The sequence below is a fragment of the Poecile atricapillus genome, chromosome 1 (genome assembly GCF_030490865.1).
Source record: "Poecile atricapillus isolate bPoeAtr1 chromosome 1, bPoeAtr1.hap1, whole genome shotgun sequence".
NCBI classification, from domain to species: domain Eukaryota; kingdom Metazoa; phylum Chordata; class Aves; order Passeriformes; family Paridae; genus Poecile; species Poecile atricapillus.
Window position 1 is genome coordinate 154,951,864 of NC_081249.1, and position 26,397 is coordinate 154,978,260.

At 37.3% G+C, this 26,397-nt stretch overlaps 1 protein-coding gene across 3 annotated transcripts in view; it reads left to right on the forward strand.

Moving 5' to 3' along the window:
- Positions 1-26,397, forward strand: part of AKAP6 (A-kinase anchoring protein 6) — a 208,238-nt gene that overhangs the window by 54,736 nt on the left and 127,105 nt on the right. For 2 of the 3 annotated variants that reach the window (XM_058849044.1, XM_058849064.1), the window contains exons 5-7: positions 6,276-6,398; positions 22,214-22,310; positions 23,568-23,734. In XM_058849044.1, the coding sequence (XP_058705027.1) occupies positions 6,276-6,398; positions 22,214-22,310; positions 23,568-23,734 (387 nt within the window). The remainder of the gene's footprint in view (positions 1-6,275; positions 6,399-22,213; positions 22,311-23,567; positions 23,735-26,397) is intronic. The other variant, XM_058849055.1, reaches the window with a different exon arrangement.

Here is a 26,397-nt window from a genome sequence, read left to right on the forward strand (position 1 = left end):
TTTTGCTGGCAGACCATAAAATTTCTCCCATGCTCTACTTTGTCCTTTTTTAAACAATGAGCATTGGCTGTGCCAGCAACTCCAGGAGCATAGCTTTGACCAGCAGATACCAAAACCTATTTGCTTGACTCATCTGATGGCATTAACATCATTGCCAGGTCTGTTACTGCAAACTAGGAAGTGAAAAGTTAATGGAGGTATATTTCTAAAAGAGAATGGATGGTCTTTGGCCAGAGACAGGGTGAGCTTCTGAAATTCAATGGGAAAGCATAGGAGAGGATGTTGGAGGAATACAAGCAGTGAGGAAATCCTGGCCCATGCCAAGAGGCAGTAGAGGGGTGCAGGTAGTGACCAGTGAGGTGTGCTGAACAGTCATCCTGATTAGGGAGGAATATCTAAACAGATTCCATCTAACAAGAGGAAGGGATGGAGTCAGGCACAAACTGCTTGCCAAAGACTACCTGTTTCTGTGTTTGTTAAAAGTATTCAATTTTTATGACATACGTTTGGGATAGAACACATGCACAGTCCTATGAAACAAAGCAAATTGCATGTGAGATTTGTTCCTCTGTCCATTTCTGTAGGCCTTGGCCCCATGCTCCAGGGTTTCTTGCACTGGTGTCACAGCACTGCAGCTGCGCTCCTGCTCTGTTATCCCATGTGCCAGGCGAAACCAGGCTGCCTAAACCGAGAACTTCTGTGCAGCTGTGCTGGGTGTAGAGAGCCCTGCAGCCCTGTGCAGCAGGTGGGGCATCTGTACCTTCCCTGTGCCCTTATGTTTAACAGAACAGAGGCACATTTCCAGGCACATCCTTCCTCAGCACAACATCCATGCATGCCTTCAGCCTCTGAGCATGCCTTTGCATGACTCAGCAAGTGAATTCTCATTCTTGTGATTCAAAAAATTTGAGTGTTCTGGTCATTAATAAGGGAGTCTCAAGATATTTTGTCAAATCCCATCAAATTTATATTTAATACTTCAGTTAATTAATTAATTCCTTAATTGTGCAGAACAATTGAATTAAGTATATTTTCATTCTATAAGATAATTTAGCAGACACACTGAGTTAAGATTCTTCCCCCAATACTAAGAATTGTCTGTCTTTTTCATTCTTATCCATGCAGAGAAAATAGAATTAGACCACAAAAACCCCCAACTTTGTATGTGCCAAATTTCAAATGAAGCCATTTTTGCTCTAGCTTTTTTTCAGGGGTGTGTGATCAAGACTTTCTTCTTCCCCCTTGGAGAATCTGTAAAATTGCCATGAAAAAAATTGGAAAGCTGAAGGTTTTAAAGGTCAACGTTTAAAAATTTCCCATGTGGGGTATGGCTTTATCATTATCTGCAAACTTTACTACAGAAGCAGCTACAAATCATCCAACAAGAGCCAGAAACATTTGTTCCTCTACTAAGCAGTGTAGACTAAGAATAACTTTATGCTGTAGGAGCTCGTTTTTATGTCTAGCTTGCTAGCACAGTGCAAAACTATTATATTTGCAAAACTGAACCAGCTGGTCTAAAGGCAGAGACTGGGTTATATTGGTGGGTCTTTTTTTTCTGTTCTGTTCCCTTCTATTCTCTCTGAGGAATTGTACAGTAATTTTTAGATTCAATGTAGACAGCTATGAGTTTTCAACTTCCAATAAGTTTTGATGGAAAATACAGTATTTTAATTTCCTGTTAATTTCCACCAAAGTGCAAGCTGGGTAGATTTAACAGTATTCTCATTGTAGTGCAATGCTGTGTAGATCAGACCCTTAAACAGGAAAAATCAGCATACTTTCACTGAAGTTTTTTACCTGTTGAAACTTTTTCCCATCTTAAAAATGATTAAGAAAAATATCTAGAGAAATAAAAACATAATCTCAATTTAAAAAGGCAGAAAGGTAAGAAGTGTCTAGAAAGGGATGAATATTTTATTGAATGAAGAGAAAAAAAATCTCCTGTATTGGTTAAGTTTGTCGTCCTATTAATTAATTAATTAATTAATTCTTCCACTGAATATTTCCGGATTGGGATTTAGGATTACCTATTTAGGACTGCCTCTCCTTTGTTTTTATATAATTTGTCTTGTAATCTGTTTTTAAAAGCATCTCTGTGAGAGTGTCACAATAGATTTTTTAATATTGTAAGACAACGTTTTCTGCATTATCTTTTAGAACTGGTTTTGTCTTCACCTTTTATTTAAAACATATAGTCTGGGAAACATTTGAGATGGTAAGAAAGGGAGCTGTTATAGTGCTGTTTGTGTCGCTGATGACGTATACGTCATTATTTGTACTCTAGTTAACTAGGCCACCTTGGTTATACAGAAATGGCTCCGTAGCGGTCAGTCTGTGGAGGGGCAGTGGCGGATAAGTTGTGTTTTGGGCTTCCACTCTGTCATGAGCCTTAAGGGGATTAAAGATCCGCATCTGCAGCTGTGACAGGGCTACGTGGACCACCGATACCGCTCCTTCTCTAAATGTGGGAGAGCAGGCGGCATTTGTTCGTGCCTTTGGCTGCCCAGCCCAGCCGGGCCCGCCGGGCAGGGTCGTTTCTGCCAGAACTCGGCTACAGCCGGCGGCGAGCACTGGCCTGAGCCTCAGAGCCCGTCGGTAACTGCGCCTCGAGTCAGAGGCGAGCAAGAGCCGCTCAGGGTCCGGCCGGTCCGGTGCCGAGTGCTGCGCTCGGGGATCCTCGCACGGGGCTCAGCTGCCGAGCACAGGGCTTCCTCCCGGGCAGCGGGGAGCCGCCGAGCTGGCGGCTGCCTCTTCGGGGCGGCTCCTTCCTTTCCCACTGGCATCGGGCTACTCAAATAAATAGGATGGAATCCTCGGCACCGCTGTGAAAAAGAAAACCCGGGGGCATTGTTTTGATCGCTAATTCAGGGCGAATGAAGTGGGACCTGCATTACCGAGATTTAATCTCGCGTACAATTTGCCATACAAATAATTCTCTGTTTCGCACGCTCTCTAGCCGCTGAAACAGGGCTGTCTGTAATTTCTGCCCCGGTGTGTGCAGAGGGGTGTCCCTTCGCGGGTGTCGCGGAGGTGGTGTCCCCGCGGTGCTGTCCTCACGGTGTTGTGTTGTTCCCGCGGTGCTGTGCTCTCCCCTCGGTGCTGTCCCCGCGGTGCTGTGCTGTCCCCGCGGTGCGGTGCTGTCCCCGCGGTGCGGTGCTGTCCCCTCGGTGCTGTCCCCTCGGTGCTGTCCCCGCGGTGCTGTCCCCTCGGTGCTGTCCCCGCGGTGCTGTGCTGTCCCCTCGGTGCTGTCCCCGCGGTGCGGTGCTGTCCCCGCGGTGCGGTGCTGTCCCCGCGGTGCTGTGCTGTCCCCTCGGTGCTGTCCCCGCGGTGCGGTGCTGTCCCCGCGGTGCGGTGCTGTCCCCGCGGTGCTGTCCCCGCGGTGCTGTCCCCTCCGTGCTGTCCCCGCGGTGCCGCCCCGGTGCCGGGAGGTGGCGCTGTGGGCCCAGGCACGGCGCGCGGGCGGGCTCGCGGCGCTCCCTCAGCCGGCGGCCCGCACGGCCCGTCCCGCCCTGCCCTTCCTGCGGCCCGCGCTCCGCCGCGCTCGGCTGCTACAGATGTGCGCTTCTGAATGGTTTCAATAAAATTTTATAGCCGTCATTTGAAAAATGGTAGGATTATTGTGATTTGTGCAGCCTGGCAGAAGAGAACCCGCCGGGGTTGGCCGCGGCCGCTGCTCCCCCTGCCGCGGGCTCCCCTCGGGCACGGTGTGCCCCACCGCGGTCCCAACGTGCCCGGTGGCACTGGCGCTTCCAGTCTTTTTCTTTTTCTTTTTCTTTTTCTTTTTCTTTTTCTTTTTCTTTTTCTTTTTCTTTTTCTTTTTCTTTTTCTTTTTCTTTTTCTTTTTCTTTTTCTTTTTCTTTTTCTTTTTCTTTTTTTCTTTTTCTTTTTTTTTTGTTTTTTCTTTTATCAGATAACGTGTCTCATCGTGATTCTGTAAGAGACTGTCTCTATGTTTTTTTGTCCAGGCCTCCAGACGAGCCCCCAGGCACTCCCTGCTCCGCCCCGGGGCCCGCAGCCCACCTGGGCTGGGCGGTGAGGGGCCGCACGGTGCTGCTGCAGCTGGATGCTTGCGAGTGCTTGAGCACCAGTGTGAAAGTAGCAGACATTACAACACAGGCAGGTTTTGTGAGAGGGCAGAAGTACCTCCTTGGCTAATAGCTGCTTTTTATACTGCTGCAAGCTTTCAGTGCTTCCAAGCACCCCTTTGAAGGCATACAGACACTGAGTACCACAGGCAAATGTTATACGTGTCTGTCTCCGTAAAATACATGACGCATGTACAAGAGAGAGCCTTTTTTCTTTTTTTTTTTTCTTTCTTTTTCTTTTGCTTACCATATCACCTTGTCTCTCAAGGACAGCACGTTGCTAAAATGCAGGCAGAGATTTATTGAAGGGACAAGAAAGACTTTACTCCTCCTGCTCTTCTCCTCCTCAGTTCACATCTCCAACTCTTCTGCCAGTCTGGCATCTCTTGTGCTCCACTGTGAGCTGGAAGTATGTAAGCAATGGAGCAAGGAGAACATCTTGCCCCTGCCCCTGTCTGTAGATTGACATGGGGGAACATGGCCCCTGTGGTACGATGGCCTGCTCTTGGGAGACAGCAGATGTAGTTGCCTTCATTACTTGCCCCAGAATAAAGGCACGTTGTCTCAGTCACCATAGCCACTGGGCTGCTTTCTCTGTCTTTCTTTCCCCTTTCTGGAATGTCCTGGAAAATAGCCTACAATGAAACCTGCACAGTACAAGCTTTCTTCCTTATAATGGTTTGATATACAGTGGATTCCATGACTAGAGATAGCAATAGTCTTCTTACCTGAGGTCTTGTGGGGACTTGCATAAGAAAATTAAAGTCCTCAGAATGCTGCAGTGGGTTCTGTCACGCCTTCAGTATACGCTGCAGCTTCCTGCCACACTCTAGCTTTGGTTTAGAAGCACTGCTGCTTCACCTGGGAGCCAAGGGCTGGTGGCTGGACCCTGATTCTTGGCAGTGCTGGACCAAAATGATTCTTCTACCTTGAATTTTGAAGGAAGTGTGGTTCTGCTTGGTCTGAGTTATTACCATTGCACTTTAAATAACACAACTATTGTTGCTAGGTGCTACTACTGCACCTACTGCTCAGACTACTTTTTGTCTTGTTTAGAATTTCAGTCTCATGTGCAACTTTGGAGAAGAGGATTAGGGCTCCTGAGACACTTAGGGATGTTTAAAATTTCTATGCTTAGGTTGCTTTCAGCTATCTGAATGTACTAATAATTATCAGAAATCATTTAATAGATTGAGTGGTGAGACTTAGGTACTGAGTGTGTATACTGATTTGTTACCCAACTGGAAATAAAAATTCTCACTATGCTGGAAATTCATAGCTAATGACTAATAATATAACCAGTATTAGACCTAACTTAATCTAGTCTTACAATGCTTGTAATAGATGCACATTCCTCTTCAGAGTTAATTTTCAGGGTGCTTATAAACATCACGGTCAGTTTATTCCATTTACTCTCTTGCTTTGTGGTGGATAAGACTTCGTTAAAATTATCTGTACTCAGTATGTGCCTATAGAATCATCCAATCATGTAAATTCAGGGGCACTATTTTTAATCAGACAATATAATTGGTACTAATCTTGAAATAAATGGTGCTCCTGAGAAGCAGGAGCTCCTGTCTTCTCCGGAGCACCATCTGTGTGGCTCACATGCAATCAGCAATATTTATATTAAATGCTATATATTCTGCCTCATCTACTGTTTGATTTCCTCTCTCTGAGTCTCATGCTACGAACCAAAAGAGGAATCACAACACCCAAGTTCTGACGAGTAATTTCTTCCCCAGTCTGCTGTGTATACTTTGTTAATGCAGCTTTATTCAGTCCTTTTGTCAACATTCAGTGCTCATAGTACACCCGGTCTGCCCAGTGCAAGGTCTTAAGCTCAATTTTCATTATAATTTCTATGAGGCTTTTTATATCTCTCCCTCATATTCTCTAAAACTTCGCTGTCTTCTCTATTTCATCACAGTCATATGGATCCCACATTGTCTTGTCCCAAAATATCCCATTGGATTATTCCCAGAAACTGTTCTGCCTACTCAGTTACCAGAAGACTACTCTCTAATTGTTTTGTTTGTTTGTTTGTCTGTTTGTTTGTTTTAGGTTTTAAGAGGTAAAATCTTACTCTTTTGTCTTAAAAAAAAAAATTTAAATTGAGCATACATTTTTCACATTGCTATTTTGCTAACAAATGTGCTTGTTCTTTCTTTTTTCTTACATGGTAAGGGGTTTGTAAGCAAGCTGGACGAATTCATTCACTGGTTAAATGAAGCCATGGAAACAACAGAGAACTGGACTCCTCCTAAAGCAGAGACAGACAGCCTTAAACTGTACCTGGAGACACACTTGGTGAGACAAGATTATTCTATGATTGCTATCAGTAATTGAAGTGTTCTGCTGTGCTTTTCATTTGATTATTATTTTTTAATTACTAGTGTGCATCTATATTTTAATGCAAGATTTGCAGCATTGCAGTTTATTTTAATGAAAATACCAGCACATTATTTTCTGTACTTGAAATATGTACTGATAACTTTGTAAAAATTAAATTAAAAGGCAGAATCACGTTACGATTCAGAATTTATATCCAAACTGAAAGAAAAGACAATAACAAGAGAAGAAAATATATTTTTTTCTGCTGATCATTCTAGGATTTCTACTACACTGTAACGTTAATGAAAGTGTTATTAGTGAGGAACTCTTATTTCTCTCCCACAGTTTTAGCATAGCACAGTGTCATTTAAATAAAATATTTGAAATAGTTACTTCAATTATTGTACTTGATGTGCATTTCTGTCATTTAATTAACACAGATTTTATACTGTAGGTAGAAAACAGAGCTCAATGTGTGCTGTTCAATGGGTAGGTATCTTGATAGGTAAACTACTCTAGCTGGTAAAAGGAAAATAAGAAAAGTACAGAAATTTAAACTAAGAAATTTCCTTTCTTTCTGCCAAAATCTTAGGTTGGTTCTTACCAGTATGAAATGGAAGAAAATGTGGTGCTAGCACTGCTCTGAGCCAATGACCTAGACATCCCAGCTATATGAAACAGTACATTAGCTGAGTCCACATCAGATCATCAACCCTCAGAGCTCAGCATCATTTCCAGTCTCTGATAATCTTATGGTAGAAAATTATTTGACCGTCCCAGGAAGTCACGTGATGCATTACAGGAAAAAATGTCATCTTAATCCCTACTGTAATACTGGGGTGACCATTATTAAATTAATTAACTATACATCAACTACATATACAGTTAAAACCAAACTGAAAACTGTCTTCAGGATTTCAGCTATACAGAAAGCTCTCGTGTCTTTTGTCCTTAAACATTTCTGCTGCAGTAGTGCCTATGTGCCATCACTGTGCCCATTGTGGTGGTCTAACAAATGCAGTATGACGACACTTCATTTTTCGTTATGTTGCAGATTTTGTGTTTCGTGGCAGAGTTCAGATTTTTGCCTTGCCTTCTGCACACACTCAGTCCCATGATTCCCATTGTGCTTACAGATGCTCTGAAGGCACAGAGCACATGGTGAAATCAGACCTCAGGAAAGGTATTGGTCACTTCAGTATGTTTTCTTTGTACTCTGCGACATGAAACTTTTGATGAGAAGCTTTTATGAGTAGAATCGCAATTTTCACTCTTGCCTGGATTAAAAGAAACATATTCCAGGTAAAAGGGCAATCACCAGGCTCAGTAACTTTCACAATCAGTTTCCTTTCCCCTTTATTCCAAGGGGAGGAGCACAGTAGCTCACAGGCAGACAAATTACTTCCAGCTTTGCCATGTGGTTCTTGGGGAGGTGAGGCCAAACCCATCTATATCAGACGGGAATGTGGAATAGTAGCTCAGAGGCAACTTCATCATTGCTAGAGATAGACTGAATAAATGAATATGTGGGCACTTGTACAACCTCCCTTTCCCTTGTCAGTTAGACTCCCTCTGTGTGTCTGGGGTAAAAAACTCCTCATATGCTTCAGGATCATTATGTTATGAAAATAACTGAGGATTATTTTACTTCACTGCAGAAATAAAATATCTAAAGAATGGTTCAGTTTCTATTTGATAATATTTTAATTAATTTATGGCATCTATATCCAGTGAAAACACCACTGAATAAACTGAAAAAAAACATAACTGAGTTTTGCTTCTTGGATTTCAGAAAATGTATGCTATTATTTCTACACAGCAGAAAATACAGAGCATTTTGTAGCATGGAAGATAGTTACTTGTATCAACTAGATTGTCAGCTTTTCAGTGGCTTTTATCTGTCAGACATCCTAATCTGTGTTTAAACAGAAGTATATGAACTTCAATTCATGTTAAGCTTACTGTTGAAATTTCCCTTAATTGAGAATTGTAAGGCCATGGTGATCATGGTTTGTGTGAGGGACTTACACTTCTCATTTTCTTCTTTTGCCAGTCAGGTTATACATGTCAGACTCACCTAAGATATGCTGAAAAAAAGGACTTAGAACTTTACAAGATTAGGTTCCAGACTTATGGGTTTTTGATACAGATACGGGTAATAAACTAGCTGGGAAAACAAAGAAAATGTCTTGGTTGTTTCCTATGTAATACGTCTACACCAGCATATCTCATAACTGTTTCCTCACTGGTGCAGGTTTTCTCATCATAGAAGGAGTGTATTATCCTGGTGTAGATAAGTATTTTTATTTGTAGAGACATATCCTTACCTTTGGCACAACTTACCAATTCTGTGAACTGTGATGCTGATGTCTTTGAAATACATTTGTTGTGATGACAAAATTAGTGCCATAAAGGGAGAATATTTTGCATTTATGAATGAAATCTCTTCTGTCAAAATTTAAGAAAAGAAAATAAGAGGAGCAAGAAAACACAAAAAATGCACCTGTTCCCTTTGTCATTGGTTGGGAAAAGTTCTGCACAGGTGACAAGGAGAAGGTTGTGAACATCTCCCAAATTTTTCAGTATGTAAAATTGTAGGTTGTCACTTTAGGATTCCAATGTAAACTGTTGATAAAAGTTTGAATTTTAAAATCTCTCCCTACTCTGCCTTGCTTGTCTCTGTCTTTGACATTTCAAGAAATGGTGTGGCACAGACACATAAATAGAGTGTGTTTAAAAAAAAAAAGGCATCACTAGAAACCTACAGCATAAACTTATGAAAATCTTTGCATAAAATAATGCTCACATAAGGAGTCAAATCTTTTGAACAGGATGGAAATGCAAGTCTCTATTACAAGTGTCATAGCATGACATCAGCTTAAATTGGTACAATTCCCCAAACACTTGTTCTTGTTAATTCTTATACCTGGCCTGGCAATACTGTCCAGAAAGATGTTAATCAACACTTTGAAGCACACAAATAGTGTTTGTCTATTGCTCTTGGCTCAGCAAGAACTGCCTGCAGAGGTATCTCTGTAAGTGTCTGAAGTTCCACCTGGACAGCTCCTGAAACAGTGAAGCACACTGTGGTGAAGGTGGAAGGCAGCCTCTCCTCAGTTCAGTCTGTTTTTCCCAATTATCTCGTCTGCACAGAGACTACCTGGGAAGTTCTTGGGCCACCAAGGGAATTTATAACTAAATGCACTGGTGTGCACACAAGCACAGGCCTGATACCCAAATACACCACAATTATGATTTTTAACTGTAAGACCTCTGGGAATTTCATTTTTAAATCACAGTTGCAACTTAAACTCCATAGATTTTGCCACGATGAGAAACCACAAATTTTGCTAAAGAGTATGATTTTTTTCTACATATTGGAAGGTAGTCTACATCCTGAATGTGTGCTATAATAGACAATCTTCAGCCTAGAGAACAGCTTTCTTGCAAATTTTAAAACCAAGATCCCTAATGTTCTGCAGAACAAAAGTTGCTATATGCTTCATTTTAGATAACACCAAAGCACAAATCTATAAATGAAAATGCTCTCAGAGATCCCTGGAATGGTGACTGAAATTATTCTTTCAATTTTACAGGTCTTCACAACTCAGTAATGTTGGTTAAACTGATTTGGGAGCTGTGTGGGCTTCCCATTCATATGGAAGAGCTGACATGGAGCAGGCACCCCTTGAACATCTGGCACTCTGCAGGCAGCCACCCAAGCCAGCAGATGTCGAAAACACTAATATGTTTTCATAAAACAGGCGTGTTTTTCAGCAAAAATCTACTTTTTCACAAAGGTCTCAGTCAGCCCTGTTAGAGAAAAAATGAAGCAGGTTTTGTATTTTTCGAACAATTACGTTAAAATCAATTCCTAATGAAAAGATAGCTTCATTTACCTTAGCAAAAAGGAACTTGTGAAAATGGTTTCTGATTCACTTTATCTTTTGTATCTCTCCTTTTCTGTTATGCTGATTCTTGCCCATTGGCACCCTGATCAAAATCAGCTACTAGCAGACTCTAAGCATAGACTTGGTGGTACGCAAATCAGTTTTCATCAAAAACAGTGTCCTGAAGGCAGCTTATGAGCTAAAAGCATCTGTCTAGGTGGTACTGCTGTGCTTGTAAAACCAAGCAGACTTTCTAACCAGCTTGACAAACAAGAATTCATCATGTATCTCTTGACCATTTTAGTTTGCTAAAAAAGACATTTAACTTTATCCATTGCCTGATACGATACATTGTTTTAGCACAGTAAAGAAGTAAGCTAGCTGCTGTGAAGATCTGCTGAGGAAAAGGTTTAGACAAAATGCACTGTATATATTTGCTGAGGCCCGTACCTTTTAATTCTGTAGTCTTACCTTTTTAGTAGTCTTCTAATTCTATAGTCTTCTAATTCTGTAGTCTACTAATTCTGTAGTCTTAACACAGTACTTTGTTTTTTTGTTGCTGCACAGCTCCTACTTGTGCACTGTAGTGTGGTGTGCACTTAGGTCATTGTACTAAGCCATTTGTCTGGAGTCATAATTTAGGCTGGGGAATACAAGAATTTTAAATGGGATCCTGCAAATGAAAAATGTCATAATTTACACTTACTTAGGTGCAACTTTTTAAATACTTCTTGCATTGTTACTAGATGTTGGTAAACAACAATTTTTCAGTAGAGATAAAACTAACTAAGGTAAAGTCTTAGAATTTTGGAATTAGTACTCAAGCATTTTTTTGTCTGTTTTTGTCCAGTAAGGCTGTCCTTGCTTCTTGGTCTTTTTAGGCAAAAATGTATGTTCTGTTTAGCTGAAACTAGAATAGCAAATATTTTTCTGTAAAAAACACAAGTGGTGAGGACTGCATGTAGTTTTTGCAGCAAAAAGTGTGGTTTGGATATGCTGACTGATAATTTCCATGAATAGTAATTTCTTAGTTTTCTTTTCAGATCTCTGTCAGTAATATTTACTCCAATTTAGTCACAAGCTTTGTGCCACATTAAAATCCTTTTTAGCCCAGAATCAGTTTATTATATTAACCTTCTCGGTCACCATATTTACTTTACTTGTTCTAAAAATATTATAGAGCAAGCATCATTAGTATTTCAAAACAAATTAGACAAGTTGATTCACACTAGTTTACCCACAAAGTTTAGATGTCATCTCCATTCAGAACCAAATTCTTCTTAGGATACAGGGGGTTTGAGTTTTATTATCCAAAGAGAAGTGAAATAAGAATTTTTCTGTCTACATTATAAATGTTTCTGGCCACATAATGGCTCAGCACTTTCTGAGCTGTAAACAGCAAATGCCTTCATACAGAAAATAGATTGTATTTTCACATTTAAGAAACTGTGTTGGTGAAGTAATGATGCTTCAGTGGTATTTCATGATACCTGACTGTCTGCTTCTAACAAGACTGCTATGTCTGAAAAAATCACTCTCATCTCCCTGGAAAATCTCATTTTCTGAAAAATGTCAGTTTAGAGAAGTATTAAATATCTATTCTTATTGAAAATAAGGTTAAATACAGATGCCTTGGGCTAATCTACCAACTGTCTTTGTGGTAGCAGTGGTAATGGTAATTTTATTAAAGGTATTAAAGCCTCTGAAATAGCTAAGTTATGTATTGTACTTTTGCTATATGGGAATTTCCAATGTGCATGGCAGCTAATTTAGATAATTCCCTCAAAATATAGAATACTTTCTGCAGGATGATGGCACTAAGGAGTGAGCACCATGAGTGGCCTAATATTTTGTTTTGCTAAGGATTTTGATTTGGATTTGTTTAACCTAGTGTTAGTTTGAATTTTAAAATTTTATGGTGTTTCTTTTATGTTGAAAGGCATTATGGGTATGCATGGGTTCCTGAATATATGTCCTTTTCCATAGGAAGCAGTCTGCAGAACATGCTAATCAGAGATATAGACTAAACTCAGCAGATTTCACAGGCAAAAAAACCTATTTAATAGGAAGTAAGACAGGAAACTTAAACAAACAGAATACATGTATATTGTCAGTCTTGACTATTATTCAGATTTTAAAATCTGTAAACCAAATAACCTCTATGTAAAATTTTCTTTTTCTTGAGTTAAAGCAGAGGAAATGTTGCTGTCATTTTAATACATTTGACTCCACCTGTATTGTAGTCTGAATCCAGACACTGTAAGTTGCTGGCTGTGGGAAAAATAGAGGTTTTTAACAGTTTGGACTGTTCTACAAATTTAAAAAACATTTTTGGTGACTAAGGAAGAGTAAAAGCAGGTATATGAGAATGAACATCCAGGTATATTACCCTTCTAATATTATCACTGCTGTCCTGACCAATACAAAAGTACTGCACTTTAGATAAAGATGTTTCCCATCAGATCATGCAATGAAGAAAAGCTGAACCAAATCTCTTTGTAAGGAGAAAGAGTGGGCCATGGTTATGGTCCTAGGAATACAGAATTACATCTATTATGATTTGGATCTGTTATTGCTATATGTGTTTTTTAACAAAGGAAGGGAATGTCCATTTACTGTCTTCCTCTACATACAGTCCCACTCCAGAGGTTTATTTTCTGCAAGCTTCTAGTATAAGAAATAGTTTCTTTGTAATTTTCCTAGACACTTGATACTCTTTCAGGTACTACTTTTTTTCTATCCTTTCATATTTGTAGATACCTATTCGTGTGTAGGTACTTTGTACAGCTGCAAATTAAACAACAACAACAACAATGAAAGAATATTGCATTTCCTTTGGTTTTCAATTGGTTCAAACCTTCTCAGCACAGTCTTTGCTACCCCCAGATTTACACAGTTTTGCAAAGGAAAGGACTAGGGCCTCTCTAGACAGAGGAGGCATTAAACCAAAGGCAGAGCATATTAGGATCCTAAAATAGCTTTGCTTCTTCTACTGAAGGAAAAGGGAAATTGTAACGTTCAAAATCTGAACTCTCTCACTTGAGAGGATTTTGAAGTCTTGTATTCTACATGTATGAAAGTATAGTGTATGTTCTGCGCCTCAAGAACAAATGCAGTGCTCTGTTGTTTTGGGGTTTTTTTATGCATGATATTTGAGGTTTAAAAAGTAAGAATTTAGATTTTGGAAAATTTTTAAATTAATTTTCACTTGTTGGTAAAGCAGAACAAGGCAGGGTAACTTGATTTGGCAGTGTTGCAAATGTTCATTCCCTCTCAATTCTCACTATCCAAAACTGTAAAACTTTTAGGTCCTGAGGTATCCCAAAATGGAGATACCGTAAGTCTGAGTGGTGAAAGGGATTCCACTGTGCTTGTTGTGTGTTTGGCCTGCATAAGACATTATTTGCATATGGAGGTTCAGTGACTATAATAATATAATGAAATTAAATCACGAATATAAAATTCTAGGCACTAACCTAATACAAAAATTTCAGTGAAAAGTATTTCACATAGACTGTGACTTAGAGGCTTTGTAGCTTTATACATGACAACGTGGTCATGCTCTTTACACAAATTTATCATTGTAACAACTTTTAAAACACCTTCAAAATTATTTGGAATTAATGTTTATTTTATAAATGAACTGCATCATGCTTATGTAGGAACTCTGTTAATTGTAAATTTTTTGTCTATTAAAATGCATGCTATTGCCTGAAATTTTAGTATTGTTATGCTGGTATTATCAATATAGATGCAATCAGTAATTTGTTTTTGGTAATGAAATTAAATTAATTTTTATAAAACCTGAAGCTTGTAAATCATTAAAAAATATAATGCCAGCATCTCAAAGGACAAACAAACACACTTGCAGCAACATTTAAATTTTTTTTTTACTTAACTGCCAAGAGCTATTGACCACTCCCATGGTTCTGTGCTATGTTACTCAGAGGTATAATATCATTCATATTTTAAGTACTCAAAGTAACACAATTACTGTCTGTATTTTGATGTTTGGAATTCCAAAGCATTCAGGAGAAATATAGACAATACAGGAAATTAATGGAGGTTTTGATTGGTAAATATTTTTATTTGCATCTTCTATAATACTTACTTTTTTCCTTTTCTTAATGTTCAAAATGAATTGGGTTAAAAAATATGGGATCTTAATTTATTAGCTATATTTTGCTAAGAAGGAATTTTAGTTCACCTTTAAATTGCATGAAACCTTTTGTCTGTGCATATATAAAACAAATTACATCTCCTTCATATTCCCCTGAAACTAAAATCTTTCAATAATTGTTTTAAAACTACATAGTGTTATTTAATTCCAGAGAGTTAATTTTGGTCTGATAGTAAGTGAATTGAAATAAGATTTAAATAATATACATGTGTAAGTTATTTTCCCCTTGGTAACTCCATATTTGCCAAGGCTGCTATACCCCATGAATTCATCTTTGGTTTGGAAAGCTGTTATGTCATGGTTGGTTTTTTTATTGCATGTGGTAAGACAATACAACTTGGACATATTTTGATTCAATAGCTTTTGGACATGTGTTTCTGGGTGGAAAAGATGTACCTAGAAATGTGTAAGATAAGATAGAACAACATGTCAGAAAACTGTGGTTTCTGCAGATTATTTTCCGAGTATCTCAAGAAGGCAAGGAATGATTAAGGACAATTGTATACAGTGGGCTTCGTGTGCAATTCACCATGATTATGGCAACTTAGCAATTGTTTCACTGTATAGCAATTTTACCCATGCCATTTCCTGCCTGTGTTCTTCCTTGTTGTCTCTTGATAATAGACAAACGGAGATTCGATTTAGGAAGCGACATGTGAACTTTTTTTGACAATGAAAAATGTTTGGACAGACACAATCAAAGAGAAATTTACATAGTGAAACAGAAAATAAATTAGAGCTGGCAGCAGAAGAATTCACATGAGTTTGAAATAAAAAATATCTCAAAAAATAGCCTCTATGTCTTCTAAATCTGCAAGATAGGCATCCTGGAGAGTAGGGCTAACTATCCTTTTTCTCCACATCTAAAATTATGCATTTAAAACTTAGCTAAATTACCTAAAAAATGACAAACATGATGAGGAGAGAAACAGAAACTGAGGGACCTAAAGCATTTAATGTGAGGAAGATCAGGTTATTCATGTTTAAGATGTAACAAAGGGAAAAAAAAAAAAACTATTGATGGTTTAGTACTGGGATGGCAGAAGCTGTGATGGAGAAGAAAGGGGTGAGGTGATTTTACAGAAGTTTGAATTACTGAAGGGCTGCTGGAATAGAGCCTGCCTCTTTGTCTTTAGTTTTGCCAGCCCAAATTCTGTGAGCATATGACACAGCTATGTTACTATTGCTCTGTCAGTACATTTGCAGCCCTTGCTCCCACATTTTTATCCTGTCTAGATTTAATGGTTTCAAGGGATCTGAGTTTTCACTGTTTCCCTTAGGAGGTTATTATACAATCTAATAGAGCTGATTTTCATGGGAAATTTCATATTTATCTTAAATTTTCTCCTTCTTAATTTAACTCCATTAGTCCTATCTACAGTGCCCTCTGATACTGTACTAAGTCTTTTTTTCTGCTTGGTGTTCAGATTAATGAAATACAAAACAGACAAAACAAGACAGGACCTTTCTCTCAATCAAGACTTAGTCCGACTTGTTTATTTCTTACTTGTTCCAACATTTCCACTTTTAAACAAATTTTGCTTGCTCTTCACTAAACTCCCAACAGTTTGTCTCCTCATAAATGTGGTTGATTCCTCCCAGACAAACAGTATATTCTGATCAAATGAAAGATGGAGAATGCCTATTAGTCATCAGAAGGTAAAATCATTCCCAGGGTTACTATAGTTAGCTCATTGCTAACCACTTTGATCCCAGCATGTTCAATTATTATTATGTTTAGATGAATGAAAAAATTACAGAGAGAAATTATCTGAGCAGTCAAACCATCTTACATCTGATCTACATCTTCAGTAGCACAATGCCCATATGTCATGATGATTACGGGATTTCAGTAGTGAGGCTCCCAATTTTATGTCAATTTTAAAGGCATTTTAGATTATAATCTGGTATTGTGAACCAACATAAAAAGTGATATAGTTATTTTGCCCATTTTTATCTGCCTACAGAGGCCAGTGGAAGGAATTTCCCCCAGAGAAACTAAAAATATTTTTGTCTTTTAAAGTCTTCTCATTGTTGCAGAGGATAGAAGACCAAATCTGCTTTCCACTAACTATTCACTCTTAAAAAATATCTAAGTTTCCACTAGTTACAGAAGAAAATGTGTGGTTCATCTAAAGCAAATGATGGTCATGTTGCATTTGGACTTAAAGGTTTGCTTAGCATTTGGTGATAATTGGCTCCTTGGTCATCATTGCTATAGGGAGGGCAAGTTCTTAGTTTCAGAAATGGAAGAAAACACGTAGTGGGTGCTGCTGCTTTAGAGGAGGATTCTTCATGCTCTTCTTAAAAAGCAAAGGTAGAATCTCTGCTATTGTAAGGCTCAGCCTTGGCTATAATGCTGCATAAAGCATTTCCATAGTGCTTGTGTCCTGTTTAGCAGGTGGAGTGTCAGCTGAAAATACAGATTAAGAGAAGAGAATAAAAAATTCTTTTTAGAAGCCTTGATTTTATGGAAAACATGAACAAAGGAGACGTTGATGGAAAACATTTCACATGTAATATTTAGTTCCAAGGAAAACATATCCTTGTGGTGCTTATGTAATACAAAGATAGCTTAATTAAAAAAAATGAGGCTTAACTAGAAGCTAAATGTATAACCATTTCCATGTTATTATAAGGACAACTTACATAGTAGTTCTTTTTTTGATTTACTGTATGTCATTGGAAGGTAGTATTCAGGAGCCTGAAAATACCACTAGGTTATTACATAGCTTATTAGGTTATTAACTCAACTTATTAACTTAAATTATTAACTCAAATTCTTAACTTAAATAATAGGCACTGTCCAAACAGAGACTTTCAGTGTCATCGAAAATGCTCAAGGAAAAAAAGAAAAAGAAGAAGAAGAAATTAGACAGCTGCCATTCCATGACCAAAAACTGCATTCAGAACTTGATATCTTGGTATTTTCTCATAGTAAATTGTTGGAAGGTAACTGTGCCAGGACCAATAAACTTGCAAAAGTAGCTGTACATTAAGCATACAAAAATAATTTTTCAGGAATTGTTTCAAGTCATATTCCCTTTAAGACACATGAAGTGGATATCCCGTATCTTTTCTACCTGCAACTGTTCCTATCACTCTAAATTTCACAATTGAATTATATCTGTCACAGTGTGTGTTATAATTAAAAGTACTACATTCTTAGCCAAAATATAGGTGCAACTATACCTAAATATAGAAGTCCATATTTCAGTAATGTAGATTTCTCAAAAAAAACAATTAGGAAATTTTAAAGTAGTCTTCCTTTTTCAAATTCTGGAACCATAGAATCCAAGACAGATAATTTTTAATTGTCTGTACAATTGCTCTAAAAATACACACTCTAGAAACAGTAATATTATTCTTAAAGGTATTTAAATATATAGAAAATAAACCTCAAGAAAATTCTGTTTCAGGGACCTCACACATTCTAGTAGTATGCTGAACTGAGAAAATTAAGATATTTCTTTTAATACATTGTCTTAATCCAGCAATAGGTGTAAACTGTTGTGTCATCCAAACTAACCTATATTTATGTGTACTTTGTAGGTTCATGATACCTAGTTGATGATTTGTGTTTCAGAGGCAGTACATTAGAAGCAATCAACTGATACATTATGACTCGGAAAAAAATCATGCTTTTAGTAAATCTCTGCCTCTGCAAACAACAACAACAAAAAAATTCTGGTTGTCTGTCCCTAGTGCAGATATGAATAGGTGAAGACGTAGATGTTTCACAAAATTATAATTGATTTTATAAGAACAGAGGGTGAAATGTTGCATATCAGAGCTCAATGTGTGTGCACAGTGTAGGATACCTACACAATAGAGGCTTCCTAAATTTAAGTAGCTACGACCATAAAATAAATCCTATGGGGAACTTAAAATATCGTTTTTCACACAATTTTCATATCCCCACTTGTACAGAAAAGTAAGATATGAGGGAGAGATTATTATATTCTGGGAAAGTGCCCTTTTATTTTTAGTGTGTTCAGAGTCCAGCATATATCAGGAGGTGCTGCTTTTTTAACCCATGATATTCTGCACTATTGTGATCTTCTGGATCAATAAGTTTTCTGAAAGTCAGGAGACACCTTCATTTTGTGAAGGCTGGGTTCCTTTGCCCAATGCCATCATCAGAAGATAGCACTCCTGGCGCATTGCATTTACACTGTGGAGTTCTAATTCTGTTTATTATAGTGCTGTAGCTTTTCCAAAACTGAATGATTCCTGCTTCACTTTTCCTTTCTTGTTAAAAGGAGCAGTTGATAGTTATATATAGGTACATGGTGATCACAAAAAGTGAAGAGAACTTTGTCTGGAAATTTTTCTTGTTGCAGCTTGTAAACTAGATTTCATACACTGTAGTTCTAGGGATGACATTAATGTGTTGTTTAAAAAGCTGCTGTCAGGCCAATGCACATGCATTTTCCATAATGTATACGTGCTCATGTGTGATATTTAGACTGCTCTATAGCTGCAAATGTGCCTGGAAAAATGGCTTTGATTAATTGACTTCCCTCCTCTTCTTTCCTCTCTTCACATGCAAAGGCTCCATTCATTATCAGGAAAGATCAGAGGAGGAGGGGAGCAGAGTACCTAGGTCACACGCTGTTAGAGTTACAATTTTCCAAACGCCATAAGTAAACGGTAGGGAACAGGAAATATCCAGGATGGGAGAGGACCTCTGTGTTTGAAGGTCTTCCTTCGTTCCAAATATTTGGTCTGGTTTTATCTTTAGCTGAGCAAATTTGCATTTCTCCATTGTATATACATGTAATACTTGTTACATCTTCAACCCTTGTCTTTTTCATGTGTCATATTTTCAGCCCCTCATGTAGGAGAAACCTTGAGGATTCATTGAGGACTATTCCTTCCACCATTCCTTGTCCAGTTCTTCTTCCTTAGGACATTACTAGAAATTATATATGCATATATAATACTAAATTCAAAACTCATACTATGCTACATCAATGACATTCGCTTCTGTTTATTTATACTTATATGAATGGTTCCCTCCTTTTAATGTGTGCTGATTTTGGCTGGGATAGAGTTAATTTTCTTCATAGTAGGTAGCATGGGACCCTATCATAGATTTGTGTTGATAAAACAGGGATGTTTCAGTCACTGCTGAGCAGCGCTTGCACAGAGCCAAGGTTTTTCTGATCCTTGTGCCGTGCCACTGGCAAGTAGGCTGGGAGTGCACAAAGATTGGATACAGACACAGCTGACACCTGACCCTGAGTGACCAAAGGGGTGTTCCATATTACATCATACCCAGTACCTAAATTTGGGGGAAGAAGGAGGAAAGGGGGAATGTTTGGAGTTACATCATTTGTATTCCCAAGTCACCATTATGTGTGATGAAGCCCTGCTTTCCTGAGGATGGCTGAACACCTGCCTGCCCATGGGAAATGGTGCTTCCCATGTGGTGCTTCATTTTGCTTTCCGTGTGTGCACAGATTTTGCTTATCTTAACCCACAAATTTTCTTGCTTTTACCCTTCTGATTCTTTTCCCCATCCCACTGAGTGGGGAGTAAGTGAGAGGCTTTATGTAGTGTTTAGTTTCTGGCTAGGGCTAAGCCATGACATGCCACCTCTCTGCTGGGAAAAGTTTATTTCTGCTAAATTTCATGTATGTCCATGGAGTTTGTGCCACTCATAATTTATCCATAAAATAAGAATTTTGCACAAGGAGAATATTGCTAGTCAGAAACCAAAAGTTTGTCCCCATCTTTATTCATCTTATTTTGCTTCTTCAGTTTAACATTATTACTGGTTAATAGGTGCACCTGAAAATCAAGCTGTATTGTAGTATCTGGTGCGTTATGTTAAATGAATCTTTTCTAGGACAGCAAGTCTCTTTTTTTTTCCTAATGAAAGAGAATACCTCATCTTTTCCAATTTTCCTATCAAACACATCCACATCATCTTGAGACACTGCCACATCCAGCTGCATCTATACTCAACTTCAATTATATGAAATTACACAACCTACTCTCAGGTCCTTTAGGTTCTCTTTTGCTGTGTGAGGCACACGCATAGTGCATTTCCTGTGAAGTGCATGATTACAAACTATTCAGTACAAGCCTGTTTTAAGTAAACAGTAAATTAAATATTGTCAGTGCTTGTTCAGACACGCTCTTATGAAAGAAAAATATCTTCTAGATTTGGGATCATAAAACTCTAGATTTAAGAAAATGACAGACATAAACGAGGGATCTTTTTTCCTTTTTAACTTCTCTTGACTGGCCCAGTTGTTCAAGAGCTGGTACAAAACTGTATTCGGATGTCCCTACAAGGAGAATAGTCAAAATGCTAAAGGTAGCAAAATTTCTGTTTATTGTTTTTTATTTGAATGGAAAATTCTCAAAAACATTCTGTCACTGTCAGGTACAATGCTGCCTGACTGTTAAGACTGTTAAGACTGTTAAGACTGTTAAGACTCGGTCTGAGCAACGTGCCTTTTTCAACCATGAAAAACTACAGTAAAAGTATCTCTTTTTATAACTCTTCTGGCAATATTATTTTTTTGCTATGCCAATCAACCTTACTGCAAGGGTTAGGAAAGAAAGAAAATTGTTGTTTTCTTAAGAATTGATGGCTTTTGAGTATTCTGTGGTACCTATCACTCCATTTCTAGCATGGTCACTACCATTTGAAGAAGTATCGTTTTATAAAAACTAGAAGCTATGAATGTGCACTTGCAGTCTCCTTTCATCTCTGCCAGTTAACTTATTCCCAAGAGAAGGAAAAGCTCTTTTTTCCAAGTGGTCAAATATTGTTTCCATTTATTCTCATAGATATTTCAAAGAGAAAATGTGTTGCCTGTATACATTTAGGTCTGCACACAATTTATAATTAAATACAGCAAGTATCCTTTTCTCTATTGTATTTTGTTTCTCTTTCTTACAGGCAAGTATAGTGAGAAGGTCTGGAAAATGATTAAATAAATTATCCAAATTATCATTGGTGTATTAAATGGCATAACAAAAAGTAGATCATGTTTCCAGTTCCTTTATTACTAGATCATAATGTAATTTCTAAAAATAATATAATAATTATTATATTATATTATAAAAGAAATAAAGTATTTTAGTGACTGTTAAAACAGAAATCCATTGTAGACTACTAAAAATATCAGGAAAAAAAATGCTGAAAAACAGTTGCTTTACAAATTAAGAATGCAGAGATCTAAAGCAGACTGATTTGTTCTTTGAAAATGGATATGAGAGTTAACTCAGGAACACAATATTAATAGATTTGTATAAGTGCACATAAGGCCAATATATTCAATGCTGTAATTTTTTTTATGGTTTCATAAATAGTGCTATCACCAACATTTCAAAGAACTCTGAAAAAAACAGAGCTCATATGTGGTGGCATAAATTTAGTGTATTTTATAGAACACTGTTACTCCAGATATAGCCTACGGGTTGTGACTTTTCATAAAACCTAATGAATGTCTAGATTTGTCAGCTGTTTCAACACAGATGCACTTTGCTGATCTAATGGAAACATTTTGAGCCCAGATTCAAAATATCAATAGCTTTTAGTATCACAAATTAGTTTGACTATTGGGTGAATTGGGATGTGGTTCTTGATAAAAACCAGCAAGTAATTTTGTATGTGTGTTTTATGATAACTGCCTCTCCAATGTCTGATGCTGAGATTCTTTTCCCTCTCTTTTTTCTTTTCTTTTCTTTTCTTTTTGCAGAGTTTTAAGTTGAATGTAGATAGCCACTGTGCTTTAAAAGAAGCAGTGGTAGAGGAAGGACGTCAACTTCTTGAGCTTATTGTATCTCACAAATCAGGTAAATCCTTCTGAAATATTGCAAGTCTTTATGTCTCCAGACTATTAAAGAATGAAGAAGCATTGCTGTAAATTACTGCATATATTCACTTCCTTATGTATTATTAATATTTACATTATCAGATTGACCTTCAAGATTTATAAATGTTTCATATACTGCATACAATGCAGTGATACTTATAAAATGAAATACTGCCTGCAAATAGTCTGTTCATTTTATTTTGGTCTTGCTGTTCGACTGAGTTTCAATTGAAATCACATCACTGAAAACTTCACACTGACATATTCTTTGATGTAGGTGCTATGGAAATAACATTAAGATAATGAACTAGGATTTCAAAAATATATATGTATTTACATACTCTGCATGAGTAATTGCATTGCTAAAGCTTTATTTTACCACTTAAACTAATTCTTGCCTTGATTTAAATACATTTATGAGAACTAGATTAAAATTAAAAATACCTTTTTCCTTTGGTTAGGCTTCTCTTTTTCTTCAGAGGCCTTAAATTGAGAGAAGGGAGAGAGGTATACTGATTTCCCTTTATGCCTACCACCTCCTATATTTTTAGATGTTTGCGTGACTTGTCTGCTAATAGGGTTTTAATCAGCATATACTGCTATGGAATGCCATCTTAATTTTGGCCTACTTAACATGTTTTTCATCCAGGTTGCAGTTATTCTTTGCTATACTGTTTTCTCATCATGTTATATTCGTGCCTCTATTGTTTCACAGCATCAGACATATCAGTGTAACGTGAAAGCTGTAGGAAATCACTGGCTTGTATGTATAGTTCCAAAAAGATAGAGAAGCCATAACTAAGGAGGGTAGTGCATGCAATCATAGATGTAGGAAACAGTAATGTGTAAATTACAGGAAATATTTAAAGGAGTTGGAGGTAAGGAAAATGTCTTTGGAAGATTATGAAATGTATCAAGACAAAGACTGGATATTAGAGGGAGAGATTACCAGTGTACCCTACTGCAGAGAAATGACATTTTATGTGGAATTTTTCTCTTGAAATTGTCAGCTGAAACTCAGTCAAAATTTAACATGACGGCTGAAAGAAGTGCATGTTTCTATAGCATTGTTTTGCAGGATGAACAATAATAAAGCTTGGATTTATTGATGAGAAAACACATTAAAACTCTTATTGCATTTATTATTTTAAATATCCTGCTAATTATTTGAATAAAAGATAATATTTAAAGATGCTGTTGAGTTTACAGCTTTTATTTTTCCCCCTTCATTTTGGAGAAGGACTGAAGGACATGCTGCAGATGATTGCAAGTCAGTGGAAGGAACTACAGAGGCAAATCAAACGGCAACACAGCTGGATTCTTAGGGCTCTGGATATCATCAAAGCAGAGATACTGGCTACTGATGTGTCTGCAGAGAATGAGGAAGGGACTGGGAGCCCTAAGGTAAGTGGCTTGAAGTTTGCCTTATTTCCTCTTATTTCCGTCTTCTTTTGAACTAGGCACCACTGAAGTTTTCTTTCCACCCTAAGGCTTTTCATTTCTACTGGGTAAACTTTTTTTTTATAAACAAAATGAAATGCCTTACTCTGAAACAATAAAAAATCTTAGAACTTTCAAGTTTTCCAGCAAGACCTGTCTTATTGTGTGTAGAGGGGCATGAGGGGGAACATAAAACATTTAGTAAACAAAACATAAAGCATCTTTAACATGAATAATCAGAATGCTTTTAAATTGTTTTGTTGCAACTATAAATCACTATAATCAGTGCAATCACTCAGCTCTGACATCCATTAGCCGCTTGGTTACAGCAAATTAACAAAGAAGAGAGAAAGTGATTCATTATCTCATTCCTGTTAATGACTATCAGATGCATTGCTTAATTAGGGGATGGCCATTGTGGTAGGAAGAAGGTCATATGCCTTTCCACAAATCTTTTTGCTCCAAGTTTAAGTTGTCCATAACGGTGTAGAATACAGCAAGTACTTTAAGAGTAAGTTATTGATACCTGTCATAATTTTGTATTTGTAAGAGCATTTTAAATGCAGACCATGCTTATTCAAATTGGTGCAAGCAGTGTAGGGATACTACACACAATGGAAACTTCTGGCTTATGGTCCATGACCTTTCATCAACATCAATCATAACCAGAGTTGTTTCTTAAGTGAAGAATATGCAGGAGAATATTTAATAGCTCAATATCTTTGCACACATCTGGCTGCAGTGTTTAGAAAAATTCATGGTTTCTGTTTCTGGAAACAGAGATGGTTCTGCTGAGCGGATTTTCTGGTTCTGATGCTGGACAATTCTTACCATTGGTATTCAGTGCTTCCAAGAGAGTACTTTGTAGAGAGACTCTTGGGTATGATTACATGAAAAATTCTGGTAATTTCTTACTATAATCCTGCATAGCAAGAATGGTCTTAGGGATGGAGCAAGAGTCAAGGAGAAAATGAAACAAAAATATAGGAACACATGTATATGCAGGAGACAGAATTTGAACTGATATCCCTCATCACTTACCTGATAAAAGTGCTCCTGGGCCATACATCTCCTCCTATAGGGAGTAGATGGTGCAGTAACACTTGATTTCATAATGGGATCTGTTAAACTCAACAGACTCGCTCAAAGCTAAGTTTTTAGCCTGCCTGTAACAAGATCCCATATCTCTGAATATTTTGACTCATCTGTGGCCAAATGTCTAACTGCTTAATCAAAATTATAATGTAACAAGTATTCTAAAATCCAGCTGGAATTTGTGATGAAAATGATGGAATCCCTGACTTGGAATGATTATATCCAAATATCTGCTTGAAAAGAGAGAAATGGATGCAGGGTTTATATTGCAGTAAATTTCTCATATAGCTAAGTGCTAGCTCCTTGCCCTGTGCTTTTTATCATAGATATAAGAAATTGAAACAATGCTTTTCTTGTTTGTTTGGTTGGGGCTTTTTTTTTTTTGTTTGATTGTGATTTTTTGTGTCTACAGGTAAATTTTAAAAACGTAGACCAGAAAAAAGATCAAACTAAAAATATTTGCAGGTTATTTCAGTGATTCTTGTAAGTACATGCAGTGGAGCAGTCAAATTCCATCTACTTCTTCACAATAAAAGATTAACTAAAAATAAAAACCAGCTAATAATATAGCTGTACATTTCAGTTTGTATTTGTTTCAAAAACCAAAAAGAACCTGAGAAGTGCAATAGAAACTGAAAGATTATACCTAGAGGGTATTTTTATTTTTGCCTTTTTTGAGAAACTATAGGAACAGTGTTGGTCTTAGAAATCTGTAAAGAAATAGGAAAAGGAGGAATTTCAAAGACCCTAGGAAACTTCTCCCTTAGGACTTTTTAAAACATGTTTTCATAGCACTGTGGCATCTTTAATGAGAACAGTGAAGAGTGGCAGGGGAAAAGGGATGTTCTGAACTCTAGAAATATATTGCCAACTTAGTCAAGATTTCAGATTTTGCTTAGGAAATTTTTCATTTTATTGTATGTAAGTTTCATAGTGGCTTGTAGTGATTGCCATAGAAAATTTAGGATTGATTTTAAACATTTCTGATACCTAAGCTTTTCTAATACATTGCTGTAAAATCTTAGGAAAACAGTAAGTTTTCTAAGTACTTGCTAAAACTATTATTCTATCATTTTTATAAATTAAGAATTAATTACTGTATTCAGTTTAAATTGAAGGATATAAAGTTTTTCCTTCTTACTCCATTGAGACATGCCTTTAAAAATGACACATTCCAACAAGTACTGATCTAACAGTATGAGTAGTACATGAGACATACAATTCACCTGAGTGTCATTCTGAGTCTTGAGACACTTAGCTGCCTGGAAAATAGGAAGAATGTTTTCATATATGTGTATATTTTTCATTTTTTCTCCTTCTGAAGATGTCTGAGACCACTTGTTTTTAAAGTGATCTCTTAAATCAGGTCACTTCTTCATCACAAAAGACTACTGGATCAGTATTGCTTTAAATAAACAGTAAAGAATGGTATTAAAAAACAACATGATTTACTTTCTTATCTAGTAGCTGTGAGTGTAAATACCCGAATATTACCCTGATCTATTTAACTCATAATTTAGTGGAAAAGTTCA